Below are 21,670 nucleotides of genomic sequence, written 5' to 3'. Positions count from 1 at the left end.
TAGTTGAGGATGGTAAACGGTTTTAGCTACAAACAAGTCGCCAAAAAATAAATGAAAATATAAATATAATATAGGGCTTTTTACCCAGTCTGCTATGAGGAATCAATCTCCTCTCAAGCTAACGGTATCAAAACAGTAATATGGAGACTTGGATCTGCAGGAGGGGTGACGCACAATTAGTACGAATTTATATACGGTCAAATGGTTAAGCTCTTAAGCAAGACACTGAACTACTTATTGATTATTCTCTGGGAGTTACTGATCTGAGGCCAATCATAATTAATATTTAGTGAAACGCAATGACAATGGCCTAGGTGTCTACTTTGACAAAATGCATTCATGTTTTGCATGTACAGAAGCTGGGCAGCTGCATTCAGGCTTTAGCCAAATATCATCTGCCTATACAGAGCATGTATTATTCTTTTCTCGAGTGTCTGACAGCAGTTTGTTTGCCTTTATGAGCTTTGAGGCAGCGTGACAGACCCAAAGCTGGTCTGAGTAGTGCACATATTAACAGTAGTCTTGCTCTCGAGAGATGCTGCTCCACATCACAGACTTACTCATCTATATTCACAGCAGCCTTTTAAACACAATGGACTGGAGTAAGCAGATATTTTTATGGCAAGCCTGAAACAACTTTGGGTTTGGTTGGGTGTTTATAGTGGTGTAGGGTGGATAGACAGGGAAATAAAAGGCAAAATATTGGCTGTTTATGCATCCCTGAGCACCACAGAGACAAAGGCGTCAAATGAGATTCATTAGCACAAACAAATCTGGAGAGGATCGTATTACTGTCAGCAGCACAGCTGGGACAAATATCTACACAGCACTAAAGAAAGTCGGTCCTGGTACGGAACATTATGCTTTAAAGAAGGAAGAAACTGATCTTAACATCAGCTCAGGTTACAATTAAATTTGGGTTCTGCTTCGGGTAAAGGCTAGGGTTTTAGGGTTAGGGAAGTTGTGATGGCAAGGTTAAGGGCTTTTAGGAAAAGCATTATGTCAGTGAGGGTCCCTTATAGGTGTGTATTTGTTACCAATCATAAATAATATATCATAATTATCGTATTTAGAGGTGGGAATCACAGGGTACCTCAGGATAAGATACGATATATGGCTCACAATACCATTAATATCAGCATACAGCAATTCTGCGATAATCAATATGTTGCTAGACAATCCTATAATGATACATCACAATATATGTCTAACTATTCAAAATGCCTGTGAAAAGTGCAGTTTTCTCTCTTTTTTCACTTCAAGTTCAAACTGTTTGAAAACAGCACATTTCTGCAGCACAAGTTTTTCATTCTGGAAATTAAAATGACAGAACTACTATGGGTCCAGACTTTGGACTTAAATGCTGCGTGTAAAAAATCAAATCATACCGGCATCATGCGAGCCAGTGAGATGACATCACTTCTCTGGTATCCATCATCTCATCTCTGCTCCTCATTGCATTACACGTCATAGCGTGAAAAGGACAGAACAACACACCAGCCAGCTGTCTGTCTGTCCACCACATGTCCTCTGCATTCCCAGACACTGGGTGGTATTAGGAGCTTTAAACACACACTTGCAAGTCTATTTTCACCACCACAAGCCTGAAAGTACATTTTAACAACTGGTGACCACTTAGAAAAGTCACACGCTCAATTCCTGCTCAATTCAATGGCTGGTTATTTCCACACAACAGTAAACATCAAGCTGGCCAGTTTAAATTAGGACACAGGCAGTGTTTGGCTTGTTCAACTTAGGACAAGCTTTCCCTAGAGCTGTCAGTCAGTCTGTTTGGTGGACCCTTTGGTTGACAAGTATGCCATTTGTCTAATTATGGGATGTTACATTATGGTACATTATGTGAGTTACTGTGTGCCAGCAATTATTTGTTATTAGTCAAAATGGCAGGGGCAAAGGAATTATCCATCAGTGGTTTAAAATTCTGTAAATTACATTGGTAAATAGAAAAGTATGCAATGCAAAACATACACTTGTCACACATTTACTACATTCTTGCAGAACTCCAGCAAAAACTTTAGCTCTATCATCAGCAATGAGTGTCAAAAATTCTTCTGTGCATTATTTTCAGCCATCAAATGCCAACGTCAAGTTGGATGTTCCAATATACTAATTAGTTTGTACAGTTTAACATTCAATATTTACTCCTTGCAACGGTTACATTTTTGATATTAATAAACGTCCTTTACATTCAAGCCATTGCCAAATGAGTTGCTACAAAGTTAATTAAGACTATCAGCTCCACACAACTCTCTCTGGATTTCTCAGTATGACAATGTTCAGAAGATTGTGGCGTCCGGTAACTTTCGTGTGCAGACACTCGATTGAAGATAATGACCTCTTCTGAAGAGTCATCATGTTTTTGTAATCCTCCCGGTCCTCCTTGGCTACTAGCAACTGCGTGGAGGAGGGATGGGGGCGCGTGCGCGATCACGGAAGGCTTGTATCATGTGGACGCGCCGACAGTGTTGTTGTCATTACTTAGAATTCCTCATGGGGGAGACAGAAACTACACACTATAGCTTTAAAGCACTGCAGTATCAAGTATCAATTTTATCACAACAAGCTTATCTCAGGGAATTACGTAACTAGTAGAGCTATCACACAAAAGTCTGCCAATGCTGAAATGTGCCTGTGTAAACAAGAAGTGCTGTAGTGTGATTAAATATTCATCCCTTCTAACAAGGGCTAAAATGTGAAAATAAACTCAGGCATTCTGCTCCAACTGTTGATCATAACTTGTAATATACCTGCAAGAACATTGTAAACATTACTGTAAGTTGACAGAGCTCCAGAGCAAAATGCAGCATTCCAGCATTGATATTCAACGCATAATGACTCAGCAATCATTATTAATGATGTGAGGAGAAATGAGCCAAATTACGACGGATGGAAAGTTTTTGTTTGCTAAGCATCATTCTATGATTCAGGTGTAAACTCTGCATGACCTTACAACCAAAGAGGAGGAAAGAGGACAGCTGTTACTAATCATGTGATCACTCCAGTTTCTTCAAATGTTTTTACACCATTCTCAAGAAATTTATCTTTAAATATGGGGGAGGAAATAAGTTGTTTTCTTTAGAGAATGGACAGTATGATGGCATGGAGGGACACAGAGTAGACTCAGGAGCGAAGGGTCTAATGGGATTTGGTCCAAGACCCACCGGGCTATATGTGGCTCCACAGATGCGGTTTTAAACCACTGCATCATGTCTGGGCACTGACGACTATCTTAAAGTATCTGTTAGAGGATCTGAGAGTGTGTGTCTCCTTATCATCTCAAATGTCAAAGTCGGCTTTAGTGGATCTCTAAAGGCATGTGGATCATTGCCACCATGAGGCACGAGCTGCAACGCTAAGCATCTTAACATGTGAGGTTGATGTTTTGTTGCTGTTGGGGCTGCATCAAAGATAAAATAAGGCCCCCCGTATTCCCTGGAGAGAGCATTTTCCAGTTGGGTGATTGCCCTACAGGCTAAGAATAGGGAGATGTCTGAGATGTGATTCGACACATCTGTGCAGATAAACTCACACACTTTCAAAGGCCAGAATCTATGTGCAGTTTCTGCACATAGATTCTGGCTCTGTAGATTCTTTTATGAAGCATCCTATTTTGACTTACACTAAACCACATCAACCAACCGCTGTGCTGTATGCCACAGTGTCAGGTTTCAGTGTGTTGTAGTTCTCACTTTCTGTTATGGTTCTGATTTATCTCTGGGCTCTGCAGGCTGAAATGACTCCATTGCATACCTTGGACGGCTGCTCTTTTGTTGTTGAAACTCAACTCTGCTGCACACAAACCTGTCTCATTATTATGACAAAAGTAATCTGTCAGTGAGATTAGCTGACCAGTTGACTGACTTTGTAGCTGTTTTAGCTGGCAGGCCATCATCATACCAAAAAGAAAAAAAAAGTTTTCCAGGCGTCCATCTTCATTTTAGGCTGACATTACACTTTTATCTCCTCTGTACATTATGTAGATAGATCTGTAGAGTTGACGTATTGCTTAATTCAAGTTCAAACTGAAATGAAAATGCAGGTTTGCTATGAAATCATGACATATCCATATTCATACATTCCTGCTATCATATCATCAATATGCATCTAAATCTACCTCTAATTTAAAAACCTTTTTTTATGAATGGTGGTGTATAGACTGTGGAACTGAAGTATCATGAATAGAAAAGATCCAGACAATGGAATTAACTCACTCTTGGAAACCCTGTGTATTTTAAGAAAAAGAAAAACCTAAACAGTCAAGTTAAATTATTTAGAACCAAAGCAAAGGAGACAGGGTTTCCTCGACAAACAATAGGGATCAATGATTGCGCATACATTCGCATTTCTGTCTGGCAAATGATTGGTCAACTGACGGTGCTGCTGCTCCCCCCCCCACTCATTGAACAGTCCTGTGAGCCACAGCCACATTAGAAAATATTTACAGGGAAATATTGGCAACTCTACTCAAGGGAGAGGAGTTAAGGTCTGCCCAAAAAGTCAGTAGATTTGTCGCTAGCAGCTTTTTTTGGGTGATAAAAAGTCGTCAAATCGAGGGAGAAAGGGGAGAAAGTTGCCAAGTTACCAACACTGAGATTGATACCACTTGTATATCTGTACAGTAAATACGAAGCAGCCCAGTCCAAAAGGTAACACCAGCACCTCTAAAGCTTATTAACATGTTACATTGTTATTGTTGTTTTATACTGTACAAAAAAAAACAACATAAAAACAACACAAAGTTCTACAGGGGGTTATGTGCTGGACTATTTCTCGGCCGGTACCAAACAGGACATGATAGTTGGAACAATCTTCTCATCTAATTCTCAGCCAGAGAGCGAATAAGCACATTTCCCCAAATCTCAAACTATTCTTTTACAACACTAATGGTGGATAGCTGATTCTATGTGGGCTTGAAAAGGAAAAAAATGAAAATGGCGTTGTATAGGGCTGGACGATTAATCAAAAATGTATCGACATCGAAATTCTGAAGCTGTTATCGACGTATTTGACAATAATTTCGTGTTATAAATAATGTGACTTTTTTTCACAAGAAATTGTATACAGTTTCAATAAATATGACAGACTGCATCACAGAATACATCAAATTCTGTGAGAATGTCACCATGCCCTCCCAGACTGTACGCTGCCTTCCCACTCACAAGCCGTGGATCACCAGTGACCTTAAAGTTCTTCTTGATGAGAAGAAGAAAGCTTTCAGGTCATGGGACAGACAGGAGCTGAGGGAAGCACAGCACAAACTACGGGATAAACTGAGGGAATGTAAAAACTCCTACCGGAGGAAGCTGGAGGCCAGTCTACAGGAGAACAATATGAGGGAGGTGTGGACAGGGATGAAAGAGATCACCAGGTGTGGGGGTAGAAGAAGACCAACACCAGGCAGCCATGAGAGAGCAAACGAGCTGAACTGTTACTTTAACAGGTTTAGCTCACAGCCATCCCCTGCCTCTTCTACCACTCCACCAACCCCCCACACCCCCTCTCTGCCTCCTCCCCCCCTCCCTTGCTCCCACACCTCCCCCCTCACCCCCCTGTGGTCTGCCCACTCCCCCCACAACTACAGCACATCTCATCTCCCCCCACAGACACTTCAAGCACCCCCCCTGCTTTTCATTCACACCTGGCCAGGTGAGGAGACAGCTGGAGAGGCTTCACCAGCGCAAGGCTGCCGGCCCGGACGGCATCAGCCCCAGGGTCCTGAAGACCTGCGCCAGTCAGCTGTCTGGTGTTCTCCAGTATGTCTTCAACCTGAGCCTGAGCATGCAGAGGGTGCCGCTGCTGTGGAAGACGTCCTGCCTGGTCCCGGTCCCCAAGAAGTCGACTCCATCTGGCCTCAAGGACTACCGCCCAGTGGCTCTCACATCCCATGTGATGAAGGTGCTGGAGAGGCTGGTCTTGGCCCGCCTGAGGCCGCAGGTGAGATCTTCTCTGGACCCTCTACAGTTTGCTTACCAGCCTCGTCTGGGAGTGGACGATGCTGTCATCTATCTTCTGCAGCAAGCTCATTCGCACCTGGATGGCGGTGGCAGCACTGTGAGAATCACATTTTTTGATTTCTCCAGTGCATTCAACACCATCCAGCCACTGCTACTAGGTGAGAAGCATGTTCTGTCTGATGTGGTGGTGAGTGGTACGGGGGCTCCACAGGGGACTGTGCTGTCTCCTTTTCTGTTCACCTTATACACCACAGACTTCCAGTACAACTCAGAGTCATGTCACCTACAGAAGTTCTCTGATGACTCTGCAGTTGTTGGGTGTATAAGGGATGGACAGGAGGGAGAGTACAGAGCGCTGGTGGACAACTTTGTGGAGTGGACTGGTAAGAATCACCTGCTGCTGAATGTGGATAAGACCAGAGAGATGGTGACTGACTTCAGGAGGAAGGGAACGGCTCCGCAGCCCCTTTGCATTCTGGGTGGAAATGTGGACATGGTTGAGGAGTACAGATACCTGGGTGTCAACACAGACAGCAGGCTGAACTGGAAAGTCAACAGCACTGCTGTTTACAAGAAGGGGATGAGCAGACTCTATTTCCTGAGGAAGCTGAGATCATTCAACGTGTGCAGCAAGATGCTGGAGATGTTCTACCAGTCTGTTGTTACCAGCTGAATGGTGGAGATGTTCTACCAGTCTGTTGTTACCAGCTGAATGGTGGAGATGTTCTACCAGTCTGTTGTTACCAGCTGAATGGTGGAGATGTTCTACCAGTCTGTTGTGGCCAGCGCTCTGTTCTCCTCCGTCATCTGCTGGGGCAGCAGCATCGGAGCCAGCGACACAAACAGACTGAACAAACTGATCAGGAAGGCTGGCTCTGTTATTGGCTGCAAACAGGAGACATTTGAAGCTGTGGTGGAGAGGAGGTCACTGAACAAACTGTTATCTATCATGGATAACCCCGACCACCCTCTCCACCCCACACTGGTCCAACACAGGAGCACCTTCTCTAAGAGGCTCCGACAGCTTCGATGTCGCACGGACCGCCTAATTGATTCTATCTATCTATCTATCTATCTATCTAAATAACCATTATAGTTCCCACTTTGTGTGTTTCCTTTAAATATTTAAAAATAACAAAAATAAGCACTTTTGAATTACAAAAAATATCTCACCTTCAATATTTGAGCCTATTTACATTACAAACCTTGCCAATGAACTATGAGGAGAAAAAAAAACGAATCACAAAAAAATTTAAATAATCTGTGGCCGGGTTGATCTGACCTGTGAAAATTTCCTGCATGTCTTCCCCCCTCCCTCTCCCCTTTCTCACCTAGCTGTCCTGTCAACATTTAAAGGTGGAAAAGCCCAACAATTTTTTTTTTTAAATAATCGTTCATTTATTGTTATCGAGGTAAAATGTGCAATTAATCGTGATTTTGATTTTAGGTCATATCGTGCAGCCCTAGCGTTGTATTAACATTTTCATGCTACACAGTGTGACGTTTCTCTGGTCAGTGTAACACCATGATAGCTGAGTTAACAGCTAAGCAGCTAACGATGCTAGCACGTCTGCAAGCATCCTTGGCTCTCACATGTCAGTCAGCCAAAGATCCATCCGATGTTTCCACAAAAATGAATTTATCCTCCTTTGAAAATCAACCAGTAATAGCTGATCTATTATTATATAAGTGATCAGTATTCAAATTTCAATTTGACTTAAACTACCAAACAAAGTTCAGAGATCCAGCCTATGCTGGATGTGTAGACTGCCTGTGTGTGCCAAATAAACGTTGCGAGCTGTTTGCTTGTTTGTGCCAGGGAGATAATCATCAGCAAACATCATCATGTTCCATCAAACAACAATGAATCCAAAGAAGCTTTCTGCTGGTCCGTCACAACAGGGGAAGTCTGTTGCACCCTGTGGTGTATTACTTACTCATAGTCAAATTTCCTGCTTGAATGTTGCAAATGGACCTACCGATATGTAAAAGATCAACCTCTCACTTTCCAGGCTTTGTTTTAACTAGCTTGTCTGTCTGCATGACATGTGTGGGAAAAAACAAATAAGGGTTTAAAGCAGGCAAATCGAGCTTTGCTAATGGCTTACAGCGCCGACACAGGTGTCCGCTTGTGGTTTACAGCAGGAGAATAGACGCAGTTATGCTATTTATAATCATTATAGGCGGTATTAATGATGCATATTAACAACCTTAATAAAATAATAATGAAAACACCTTAAGAGCACCGCTATCTGGTGGAAGCCAGGTCGCCCCGGTGAGTGAGCTAACCATGCAGCTAACTACTGCTCTGTTTGCACTGTTGCCATTAGCGCTGTTAGCGCTCCCAGTTTCCCCCTCTCTCTCCCTTTGTGATCTGCTGATCAGTGGTATTAGCTCCGTATGAGCACAAATATTGTTTTGATTTAAAAATTGTCCTCCAGAGTCTATGATCAGAACTCCGTCCATGGGAATGGTCTGTTATACAGAAATAACAGAGTGTAGAATGCCGTGATTGACCAATCAGAATCCAGTATTCAACCAAGCTGTGTAATAATGCATATTAACAACCTCTACTGCTACTATCTTTACATCTAACAGGATGAATTCAGCTTTCAACAGTTCTGGTCTTTGGAGAGGCTTTACCCAAAACCTGTGTTGGCTTCAGGTTTGTTTTTTGTTCTTTGCAGTCCTAAAACTGTCTTATTCCCCTGTAGAAACAATGTTTTCTAAGATTTACTTGGGAAGGTTAAGCTTGAGTTTGTGATTCTGGTAACATAGAAGACAAAGTGAAGACAGAAAGCAGCTGGAAAACATGCCTGGACTCTCCTGAAACAAACTTGAACACTGAAGCTCTTCTCTTTTTTTATGAAGGGGGAAGAGGCACTTTGAAAATAAACACAGTTAGTTTGGGAAGTTTAGCTTCCTTTATATTTAATAGTTTGTGTGTGTGTGTGTGTGTGTGTGCCTGCATGCAGTAAATTCAGGCTCTCAGCAAGGCAAACACACAGTAGAAGCTTAGATAAACAGCCAGAACGTGAGTCACGATGGCCATTCATTTTTAATGGCAGCTGCACTGAGTACGTGCTGTGAGAGACAGGACAGCGCTGCTCAGGGACCAAGATGCAACAGCAGGGTCCCACAGAACATTATCCAAAGTTGGAAGACCAACCTATTAGTAGTCTTTTATCTATTTCCTGCAGAAAATCTCAGTCTCCATTATTAGTTAAGTCCATTTGTACCAGCACTGCAAACTCTTGCTGTCCAGCACTTTCTGAGTAAACAAAACAAGATGCACTGATAGTCTGACAGGCCAGATGTTCCGCCATTGTCATTACTTCTTTTTGTCTTTTCACCCACTCAACCTGCCAAATTTGGCCATTAAAATGAGCAAACCATCAAGTCTTACAGTTCATACAAATTAACTTTATCTCTCTTTTAACAACTAAACTAATCACTAAATATTACTCTTCATCACCCTTAAACTATATCAAAGTGTTAGCATGTATACTGTAAACAGCTACTTACCAGAGAACTATTATTTTTGCACCAAACCTTTTCTCACATTTTGGGGAAGTTGGACCATCTTGCCAAATTTAGTCATTCTAAAAACTCTAAGAAACCCATGTTAGCAGTGTGTGAGATCCATAGAATTTTCTTAGGATAAGATCTCACGTTTCACTGTATGCTTTTTATATGTTCATTAAACTCTTTATCAAAAACTATAACTATATTTGAATTTTTGATGTTTTAATTTGTAATTGATTTTATTAGATATTATGACTTAATTGTCCCTCAGGGTTTTGCAACCAGTATAATCAAATTAAGTCCAGATTACCTCTTGAAGTCCTATTGTTCTTTATTACAGGGACATCCTGGTAGTCTCTCCTGCCTCTCCAATGTTACAGCTAATCTTGGAATGTATTTTGTGTTGTACAGTATATAAAGTTCAGCATTTATGTGTTCCCTCAAATGACAAAAATACTTTGAATGCCTTTCAAATGTCTCGGGTCACCTATCAATTCCCAAGGCATGAATGCACTCTGAACTATGTCCCTTGATTTCTTTTTGTCCCATTATTTTTTTCTCATTTTAATGCTCTTATCAACATGATACGATACTTTTAAAACGGTGCCTGAACCAAAAGATTTATTTATTTTTATTTATTTATATATATATAAGCGACTAGTTTGCAGGTATGTACTACTCTTTGGCCGGCTCGCAAGCCCAAACATGTGTGTGCAGCGTGCCTGTTGTTTTGTTTCTGGTCTAGCTAGATTCAGTGTGGTGTTGTAGTTTTTCTAACGTTACTAGTTGTTGCAACTACATGTGAAAAAAACTACAAAGTTTGCTAGGCCAAAGAGAACCTTAATCTAGCGATAAAAAAATTGACGCCATTAAAATGGGTTTGCGTTTATGCCGTTAATAACACGTTTAACTGACAGCACTAAATCTATCAAATATTATATCTTTTCTACCATTTCGCAACATTGCATATTTGTATTTAGGCATTTACCTGCCACTCACATCAACACTATTTACATTGTGTAACAGCATAACAGGTTTCAATAGATCACCCATCAAAAGTAATTTTTTCTACAAACACAGACTGGACATTAATAAGTAGGGTATAGGGTACTGTATTTTGTCAGAGCTCTCCAATGACGACACTAGCGCTGACATTATGACATGAGATAGAGAAGACCATTTGAACTAAATTACACTGCACTCACCTCTACAATGTCAGAATTGGTTCTGCTCTCATGGGGTTCGTTGTACTCGGTGTATTTCAGCAGGACTTTATCCATGTCAGTGCTGGCATACTGGAACAGCTTGTTGGAGCTGTTAAAGATGATGAGGGCGATTTCACAGTCACACAGAACGCTCAACTCATAGGCCTTCTTCATCAGACCAAACTTCCTCTTCATGAAAGTCACCTAGAAAGACAGAAACCAAAGATTCATCTAGTTTTCTTCAAACATCTGCCCCTGTCCACTGACATTAAAGAACGAGGGAAGAACTATGAGGAGTTTGGCTTCGATAAGTTGGGGTTTTGACCAGAAAAGTTGTTAAAATGTCTTTTTTGACAGGGGCCCAGTGCGGGCCAGTGACAGACTGATGGCAGTTACCTTGGTCCTTTGGTTCTTTGGCCCTCCATTAAGTCAATGATAAAAGCTGAGTGAAGATGTGAAAATATGTCTAAGTTTCCAACTGAAGAAAAGTACTTACTTAGTAAGTAAGTGGGCCACCAGGCTTGCCATACACTGGGGGGAACCTTGGAACCTATGAGCATCATACAACTCAGTGCTTACTCAGAGGCACAACCAATTTACATGCAGGGAGAACAACACAGTTCCCAAAATAGGGTCGCAATAACCTGGAAATCTACTGGAATGCCACTGATTAAGTGGGTAGGGAATGAGGGTGGGGAAAGCAACTGAGTAATGTTTACCCTCCCTTAATGATTACTATCAAGCTGTTGTTCAGCCTTGATTATAATCATATTCCTTGAAAGCCCAAATACTGTCAGTAAACCTTAATGGAAGATATAAAAACAAAAAAATCATTCCAAGCATACAGTGTTATATTGTACTTAGGGCTGCACAATATAACATTGTTTTTTTTTTATTTTTTTGTATCGTCATCGCGATATCAACTTGCAAACGGCTACAACAACAAGTTTTTGTTAGTTGAAAGAAAATATCTGTAAAAAACTGCACTTTCACCTGTAACTGTCATTCTTTTTTAGTGGTGCCTTTTATGTTCAATACAATGTTCAATTTGTTCAATAAAAGAATGTTGGAAATGATTTCCTTTCATTTGTTTTAAATTCAACAAACAATTTGTTGTATTTTAGCAGAATACTGAAAGCAGCAGAACTGAGTACAATTTATCTGATTATTTATCCCAAGTAATGTCGTTATCGCGATATTTAACGCTATTGCATATTTTCCAATATCGTGCAGCCCTAATTGTACTGCGACTCAAAATGATAAGCGCTCTTGAAACCTTTATGTTCCCTGACACCATAACATGCATCTCAACCATAAGGCTTAAGTGAAATGTTTGGAGTGCACAGGTCACACATGGATCACACTCTCATCCTTTTTTTTTGGTGTGCAGTTAACTCCCTGCAGTGAGTCATCTGTATCTGTCATAGCCTTTGGGATCCTGACTCATGTCTTCCCAACTTCTCACACCTCCAAGATTTCCAGCAATGCAGAGTATCAGGTGTATTTAGTTAATGTTTTCCTGCTTCATCTTCTTACATTTCTACACATTCACAGCTCTACAGCTCAAACACAGTCTTCTACTGTTGGCTGCCTAGCCATTCTACTGGAGTGGTTAAGGTACTTGCTTAAAGGCACTGTATCAGAAGTTGTTGATGAAGTGAAGAGTCTTGCTTCTTCAATATTACCAACACAAATATAAATACTAACAGCAACTACAATTTCCCCTCAAGTTGTAGTCAAATTCTACAACACGTTAGTACTGACACATGGAGGAGGAGCCGAGTAATTTGCAAATCGTATGGTAATTTGTTTTTCCAGTTTCAGTCTCTCCAAAGGTTATAGTTGGTGTTCTGCCAAAAGTTGTAGTTCACTGATGGTAATTCTAAATTATCCTATAAACATGGCATTGAAGAGGGGTTAGGAAGAGGAGTAATCTCCTAATCAGACTGGCAGTGGTGTTTCAAGCAAGCGTGTGTGCATTTCAGAGATATTTAATCTGTTTATCAGAAAACATCCACACCCCTCCCATACTTTTCCACTCTTCTTGCCCCCTGAAATAAAGACACAAACAGAAACATCCCCTCAATCTGCTGTAACTTCTGAGCCTTGATCTCCTTGGAGGAACTTATGCTTCCTCCAAAGTGGGCAACACTGGAAGTCAGATAAGTGACATATGCAGAGTGGAAGCTATAGCTTTCCTAAGCCAAAGCATGTCAGTTGTTGGGTAAATGTGTGGAATCTGGTGATGTCCAACCGCTCTCTACTTCCAGCCCAACTTGAAGGCTTTTACCTAGGGAACTGCAAAAAGTACCATTATATGCATGATAGCATTGTGGCTTTTTATATTTTATAGCACAGGAAGCCAGATAGAGTTAGACATGTGCTGTTGACAAGTGATTTAGTCTCCTATTTAGTCATAAAAGTCTATTTTTATAAAACATTTGGACATTTTCCCAATTGGGATGATATAATGTCACATTTGGTCTCCAGTGCAGTTTAATTTGTTTTCGAAATGTCTGAGAAGCTAAATGTCCTCAGCCAAGATGTTGGAGCTCCTGCAACCTCACATGTTCCAGTTAGGGAGCAAAGACTGCATCAGATGGCCAACCAAGTTCATGTTCAACCAAGCTGAACATTTGCACTAATGCCACAAGCATTTGGAACAGTAGTAGTCACTGAATAAATGCTGCATCTCATTACAGTAACTGGATTAGATAATAGTGGGAAAATGGACGCACAACAATTCTCACTATGATTCCAAGGGCAGTTACCATTAAAGTTGTGGTTTCTTTTTTCATAGTTACATCCTAAATGATGTTTGAAATCATGTTCTTTATTTCTTGAGCTTTCTTGACTTGCAAATATATTTCTATGAAAAGAGATAACAAAGAACTACCTTGTTCCTCTTTTAGAATATACTTTTGACTGCTGATAACTGGTGTATCGCTGGTGCATCTTTTCTACTGTCATTATTATATAACTCTGCATAATGTGTAATAGTGTGGTAGTTTAAAAAAAGAGGAAAACCAGCTAAAAACACTTGATGCACTTTAAAGGTAAAACAAGAACACAAGCCAACTTCCCGAAATAGAGTACTTAGAAGCTAAGAAGCTAAATATACAGCAGGCTCCGGCGATGCACACCTGACAGCTAAAGCAGTGTCTATCTAAAAAGGCTCTGGCCAAGACAACCAAACATCAAATATAAACATCATCCCAGATATTTATTTTCCAGCCACATCCCATTTTCCAGCGCCTGCGCCTTCCTTTCAGACAGGCTGGTATTTGTTGTGCTGTTGGGGGTGATATATATAGAGGAGACAGACAGAGAGGGATTCCAGTGGGTAGCAGTGTGGCTGCGCAAGGAGACGGTGAGGAGAGAAGGCCACTGTGTGTCCCTAACACTGACCCACCCTGCTAATGACAGGGTGCCGTCCGGACCCAGCTAACCCCAAATTACTGCTGTCGCCACCAGCTGTGACCAATGCACTCTCAAAAGTAAAATGGCTGAGAGGGATCTTTAGGAGTTTTTTTTAATCAAAACTAAAGGGGATCCAAAGAAGGCTCTCTGAGGGATCCCTTCGTAAATTGTTCATAAACCCGTCAATACATTCATATAATATTTGGTCTTTCTACAGGACACTCCAATATAAACTATAATAGGGCCACTGTTAAATGGCAACTTCACTCTGCTTGTTGCTGCTCTGAATCTTCTAGTCATCACTAGTTGTGAATGGGATCTTAGCAGCATTCAGGGCCACACATCAACACATCACATATCATAAAAGCTAACCAAAGCTGCCTCTAGATGTTGTTTACCACAGCAGAAACATAGTGTGTTTTGTATGGTGTGTTGTGATACAGAAGACTGAGGAAAGGATCAACAGTGCAATGTTAGGACAAGGTGCACAGGAATAAGTATACAACTAAATGGCTAAGATGTAAAATGAGATGACAAAAGGATAAGACACTGACCTGTCGGTTCCTCTCATCTACAATCCGGGTGATCTGGATCTTCTTCCTCCCCATTGCAAAAACAACTTCTTCTAACAGCCGAAGAAGAATATCAGTGGGCTTCAGGTAGTCAAGAGTTCAACAGACAATCCTTAACACATAGTTCCACTGTCAGCTGTGTTACTCCAGTGTCAGTTTTTCATGGCTTGCTGAAATAGAGCAAAATAGAGACAGGGTTAACATTAACAGCGGCAAAAAAACGTTATATTCAGCAAATGCATTTAAATAAAATAAAATACAAAAGCTCATAGATCCCTTGCACCAAGACAGAAGGCAATATCAAGAAATCCCAGTTAATACTTGGGCAGAACATCTTTGCACTCTGGGATGGACTTAACAGACACTGTCCCTAGTTTAATAATGACAGATGAATAAAGTACATCTATATAGTTTACTATAGGCTGTTTTCTGGAGACATTTTTACACAGTTTTTCAAATGATTCTGTACAAACATAACTGTGCAACCGTCTAGAATACTGTTTTCTAGGCCAGCTTGGCTCGACCAGATGCATCATTCTTGCCATGTGTCTTCAGGCTTTCCTCACTTTTGTCCCAAGAAGGATGAATACACCAGCTGCTTCTTCCCACCTGACAGCAAGAAGCTTCACCAGGAGAGCATCAAGTAAAATCAAGGTTCCCTGAACAACCAGCAGTATTTGCTAGTCCAGGACATGATCTCCCACAGGTTTCCAACCCACAAACGCACAACCAAGCCAAAGGCGGACTGAGCCAGCATTTCTGCCACAGCAGAGTGCAGGAGTGCTATTCCTTCCATTCTTCACAGTCTCTTCCAAAGTATTTTTGGCCCCTTGGAATTTAATCTGTGACCATTGTATTTACATTAAACACATCACGAAGGACTCAGAAGCACACTAACACTAGAGTTAAATCCAGTGCATCTACTTCATCACACACCTTGTCTAGCTAGCTTGTCAAACTCTCCTCCACAGCAACACTCCTTCACGTGCACCAACATAAATATTCAGCCCCGCAGTCTTGAGTAAACTCGACTCTCTCCTCCTGCAGGAGTGCCCACCTGCCTTGCTCTGTCCCTCCTCTGCTCAGCCTTAGCGTTTCTGAGCCCTGCCTTCCCCCAGAGCTCCTTAGCTCTCTCCTAATCTCATCTGATCTAGGAGGGGGCAGAGAGTGAGGCGAAGCCAGGCTTTATTCTAACCCTCTCTGGATTACTGCAGCATGTGGATCCCAGAGCTGAGCCACCAAACCCACCCACTGCAGACCCAGTTCACAGGGTTGGGAGATGGGAGAAATACATTTGTCATGCACCAGTAGAAATGTATTGGTGATTATTTGCTGATTTAAATGACCTCTATATTTAATCAAATATAATATAATGGAGTGCCAGTCACTCAAATATCCCATACAGCAGCTAAATGAAGAATTTAAAATGCATTTAAAAGCTAGCTGTTTATGGTATTGTGGTCTTCTCCCTTTGAGTGACTGTTTAAAAGCTTCCTATTGAGAACACACCCTTACATTTCATATTTATTTGTCCTTGAACATTTAAGAGCTACATTGTATATAATTGAAATTGGTTTGCAAGAGACTGCACGCTATCTTCTAACCCATCCAATTCACCACCAGCTCAGATCCCAGCTGACCCTGCCAAGTCAGTTCAGGGTACACACTGCAACAAAGACTCCTTGCATATTTGGGATTTAAGGGTCACAAGGATTTATCCGTTTTACAATCTGGATGATTTGATGGCAAGACACAAATATTTTGAAAAGAGAGGAAAAAAATCCCAGGAGCACTACACTCCTGTGCTGCTATTTCCATGAGAAGAGACATTTCTTTCCGCATGTCTTCTTCAGTGATTGCTCAGTTTAATTGAATCAGATTGTTCAGTTTAATTTAATTGAATCAGCTAAACTCTGTAGCAGTGTAAAGTCACTTTATAATGCTCTCTGGGGAAATCTTTGAAAAGCAGAAGGCGTTTTCTAGCACTTGTAATAATTGAGTTATTGTGTTGATAATAATGCGTTGTTCTGCTAAAAGACATAATGCACTGGTTTTAGCAATAATCGATTTGAAACATTTTGAATCACAATAATCAAGCTGAATCAAAGCTACTCTCTAGTCTGCCAGGAATAAAAAGCTGAAACTGGGACTGACACTATATTATCAATCAATTTTTATTTGCCACATGAAATCGTACGAAGTACAATTCCTGTGAAATGTTATGCCATCAGCTCCTTGAACTTGTGCATGATTCATCATGAAGCAGAATGTGGCCGTCAGATCAACACAACAGTCACTCGGTTGAATGGCTCCAGGACTGCAGGATCCAGCCAAGTCTCGGTGGAAGGACACCACAGCTCCCGACATCCCGCCGGAAAACGTCACAGGCACACAGGCACGGAGGCCAGCTCACTGTCCGACGCCTGCACACTGGCTAGCAGGATGCCCAGCAGAGAAGTCGCAGTTGGTGTTCAATTTCTCCATGCACGCCTCTGTGCCCCCTCTAATGTAGCGATGGAGATGGATGCAGAGATGGTCTTGCTTGTCCATGTAGTCTGGATCGTAGCCATAGGTCGTAGCTATCTTCACCCTTCACTTTGCGACGAGAGCAGATGTGAGTTGCGCATGCGTCACTTTGCGACAAGTAGCTTACAAGATGCTAACGACAGACTTCTGTAATGTCAATACAGTAAAAATAGACCTACAACAAAGTTTGTTCACTGCTGGCTACAAGTTAGCAATCAAACACAACAAAGGCTGTCACTTGAATGGCGTTTTGAGCTAACGTTAGCAATCAAACAATCATAGATAGCTAAAACGTTTTTGAAATTATTTCCATTTTCTGTTATTGTATGTAAAGAGAAAAGTTTATTATTTTACGGATTTCACAAATTTCAGTACGACACGTTATGCCATAAACCGTTTAAATCTGAGCATTCGTAAGTCACGTCTGCACTCGACCAGAGCCGGTCTGACTCGACTAACATCGGGTATGACACGTTATGCCGTAAACCGTTTAAATCTGAGCATGCGCGACTCACATCTGCACTCGACTCACATCGGGCAGTGACACCCTTTCCTCTGAGTTTACTCTATTTACATTTGAAAACTCTAACCAGCCAGGCAAGCAGAGTGAGCAGGGGACTGGTGAGTTGATTTCCCTGTCCTGATCAGAGACTCATCATTAGATGGCCACGGAGATAGTCTTGCTAGCTTGAACTTATCTTCTCCACCTTTTCCTCTGTGTTTGCATTTGAAAACTTCATTGGCCAGATGGCTAGCTAGCCCAGGCTAGCAGAGTTGGCAGGACACTAGCAAGTTGATTTCCCGATCCTGATAAAAGACTCATTGCCACATGCCATCACCGTCCAACATCAACGACATAAAGCACAAGTAATATTTGTAAAATAGACAATTTAGCATACATTTTGCAGAGCTGATGGAGAGGCGACTGGAGAGGTCCACGCCTCTTATGGCTACTACTCCTTATGCCATTACTTAGACGACATTAAACATTTAGATGTGAAGATCTTCCAGTTTGACAACACTGACAATATATAGCTAGTGTGTTGTCCAGCTTTATATATAATATTGGTGATAAACGGAGGCTTGAATATAAAGTACATACAATACAAATAAAATAAAAATGTACCAATTTATAGACAATTTTCTCTCTTTGAAGATAAATCTTCGTTTCAGGCTGCAGAGTCTGCAGAGCAACGATGGAGCCTGTTCTACATTTACATCTCACATCCCGGACAAGTTGTTCTGATCAATGCAGGTGTAATATGTCACTATGGCAGAAACTCTATCTTGCTGACGTAAAAATCAATACAACCCACAGGATGAGCCAACGGGCTGCAGCAACCAGCACTCACACAAACATTTACAAGGCCGAGCTATACTGTATGTTTTAATTCCATTACATCCAAAAGAAAAGTCACACCTAATCTGGTACAATGAGCAGCACAATTCAAAAACAGTTTTGAATCATTAACCTCTGGCAATTTTCAAGTGTCTTCAGATGATATAATAAAACGTATGTAGCAATTTAAAATAAAAACATTGGTTATACAATTTCAAAATGAATCCAAAGCCTGAAACACACCCTACATATGAGTCACATGCTGCTGAATCTGTAGGATTTTCCTTTGATCATGGAGTGTATTTTTTGGTATCTCAGGTCCTCAGCTTGTAAAATAAAAAAATATTTTAAATAATGGTATTCACACATTATTATTAATTTTGTGCATATTTAGCATTTTGGAAAATTATTTTCTAAATGGATTTATTAATTTCCTGAAAGGCGGCCTGAAAAAAAATCAATGAAACAGCTCTTTCTAATCTATACTTGCCTCTGACCTTCTCAACACCCCTCTTTCACTTCAAAATATACCCCCCCCCCCCCCCCCGTTGTCTGGATGTATCCTTAACAAGAAGCGCTAAGCCCCCGAGCGAAACTCACAGCCAAAGGCTCTCCTCTTTATCTCACCCATGAAATCCAATTCCTGTGGATCTTTGGAAGTGTGACAATGCTTTGTGAGGGTGTGAAACACACTTCTCCAAGGTTGGATTGCAAAGGATTTCATATCTGTTATGCCTATACAACAGCAGAATGCCACTTATTGTTGTTTCGGTAAATGGAGCTGATTTTTCATCTAGCATTTTTCTACACATAAAGTATACTGAATGTTGTACATGACTGCATGATGAGCAGAACAAAAACAGTTTTTTTTCTGTTTGCTAGAAACAGTATTTCTGATGGCTAATATAGCAGTCAATAAATTCACTAATGCTTTACCTCCATTCTAAGATATTTAACATTTGAAAAAGTGCACAGTTTCAAGTGTTTGCTCACATGAACATATTAGGCTACTTTAAACTATTCCTAGATTTCAATCTTGTGACTAATTGATATATTGATAATAAAACTGATAATTGACTGATACATTGTTCACTTACAGGATCCCTAAACCTAACTCAATACTACTACAAAATCCTCAGTCGGTGACAGTAGAAGACCATGGCACGGCACAGCGGTGCAGTGTCAGGAAGCGTGTTCAACACGACATTAGCCGCTTTCCGACCAAGTAGTTACAGGAACGTAATTATAGGAAAAGTCCACTTCTAAACAGATCTACTAACTACTCTCCCCCAAAACTGTTTTTTCCAATTGCATTCGCACTGGCCAAGTGGCCATAGGGACTATAGGAGGGGTAAGGGAGTGATGCAAGCACGGCAACAGTCTTTATAGCGTTAAAATCAGAAAACAAATACACCAAAAAAAGTATGAACTAAATACTAAATCTAATGTATATAGCATATTTGTCATAATTTAAACAAGTCTCCCAAAGAGAAACAGGTATCTCTCTCTCCCCCGCTTCTACCTGCTGCGCTGTGGACGTGTGTGTGTGTGTGTGTGTGTGTGTGTGTGTGTGTGTGTGTGTGTGTGTGTGTGTGTGTGTGTGTGACGCTGGCCAGCCGCAGGACACGCTTGTGTTTTCGAGTTTAACTCTGAAAAGACAGATAACCACAGGTTCCCGTTAATCTTATGATGGACGTGTTGTGATATTTAAACAAACGAACCATCAACGGTGAAATAAAAGCCTCTGATTTACAAGAGCGGTCTGAGAGACCTCCAGCTTACAACGGGGTCTCTGAGCATGACTGGCTGAGCGACGAGCTAGCGGCCGGGGCAGGCGCCTGCTGGCTGTCGCCTCACTTCATGGAGCTTCTCAACTCCGAAAACTTTGAAGCAAATTGTCAATTCGGCATCAATTTTTGCAAGACTGCCTATATTCGAAATCTAAACAGTTAATTTCTCACCTAAAACGTTGTCAGAAATTAAATTAGTGATGAATAAGATGGCGAAAATTGTTAAAATTGTCCCGTTGTTGGTCTGTCTGTACCGGAAACCCGACCCTCGTTGACCTAGATTCATATGCTGAAAAGGGAACAGCGAAAAGACCCTGTCCTGAAGTAGGAGCTGAAAGAGTTACAGGAACTGCAGCCAGAGGGACTTAAAAATCCCCAAATTGGTCCAGTTGGAACACGAGAAAAAAAGGGTTCTAGGAATTTTATGTTCTAGGAACTGCAAAAATCCCTCCGGTCGGAAAGCGGCTATTGATTGCTCCTAATCACATACTGAGGGTTTTTTCATCCTTCACTATGTATTAAAGTGTTACCTTTAACACTCAAGCAATTATTCTTCCAATTGTTCTTGGTTTGGAAACTCTTACATCTATCCCCCAAGTGTGTGTGTGTGTACACACACACACACACACACACACACACACACACAGTACCACGCATTTAATCTTTTAGCATCCAGTGTGCAAAAGACCATGACAGGGCCCCTTTAACACTGGTCCGTTGACCCCTATAAAGACCAATAAACGGGGTTAACAATAAGCGTAAAAATAACAAATTCTAAAAGAAAAAAGAGCACTAATTAACAGCTCCCCCCTTCTTTTAACATTGTCTCATGTAACGAATAAACACATTCAGAGCTGCTGAAGGTTAATCATGCTGGGTCTTAACAGCACCAGTTTGTTTTCGGTACAAAGCAGCACAGAGTAATTGGCAACCCTTTCATCCCTCCTCCTCATTAAAGACCATGCATTCATCTCTAATTGTGTTGGCCCCACCATGACCTCTGCTCCAGTCCCTCCAACAGTGAATCAATAAGGTGTCAAGCTGATGCTACCCAGCATGCATCACTAGGTAACCCCCCCCCCCCCCATCCCTTCTTTTGCTACCAGTAGAATAAAGTAACTACTGTGTCCAATAGGGCTGGGACGATATGCTTTTGTCCCGGTTTGATTCTTTCATGATACATGGGTGCCGATTTGATTTGTATCGCAATTTTCATTTATTGCGATTCTAGAGGTATTGCGATTACATTTTTTTTTCTTTTCCTTCTTTAACTAAAACAAATGTTGAATAATACACTTCTTGAGACAGTATATCATGT

General features: G+C 41.2%; 1 protein-coding gene across 3 annotated transcripts in view; it reads right to left on the bottom strand.

The window, feature by feature from the left end:
* The window catches only part of LOC116056920 (myocyte-specific enhancer factor 2A-like), a 55,375-nt gene that overhangs the window by 14,697 nt on the left and 19,008 nt on the right, over positions 1-21,670 (bottom strand). For 2 of the 3 annotated variants that reach the window (XM_035999111.1, XM_031309345.2), the window contains exons 2-3: positions 14,680-14,867; positions 10,706-10,909 (exon numbers count right to left, since the gene is read on the bottom strand). In XM_035999111.1, the coding sequence (XP_035855004.1) occupies positions 10,706-10,909; positions 14,680-14,733 (258 nt within the window). In that variant the 5' untranslated portion in view covers positions 14,734-14,867. Of the gene's footprint in view, positions 1-10,705; positions 10,910-14,679; positions 14,868-15,633; positions 15,815-21,670 lie in introns of those variants that run through there. The other variant, XM_031309346.2, reaches the window with a different exon arrangement.

The sequence above is a fragment of the Sander lucioperca genome, chromosome 3 (genome assembly GCF_008315115.2).
Source record: "Sander lucioperca isolate FBNREF2018 chromosome 3, SLUC_FBN_1.2, whole genome shotgun sequence".
NCBI lineage: Eukaryota > Metazoa > Chordata > Actinopteri > Perciformes > Percidae > Sander > Sander lucioperca.
The sequence above is the reverse complement of the archived record's forward strand: the minus strand, read 5'-3'. Positions and strand labels throughout refer to the sequence as shown.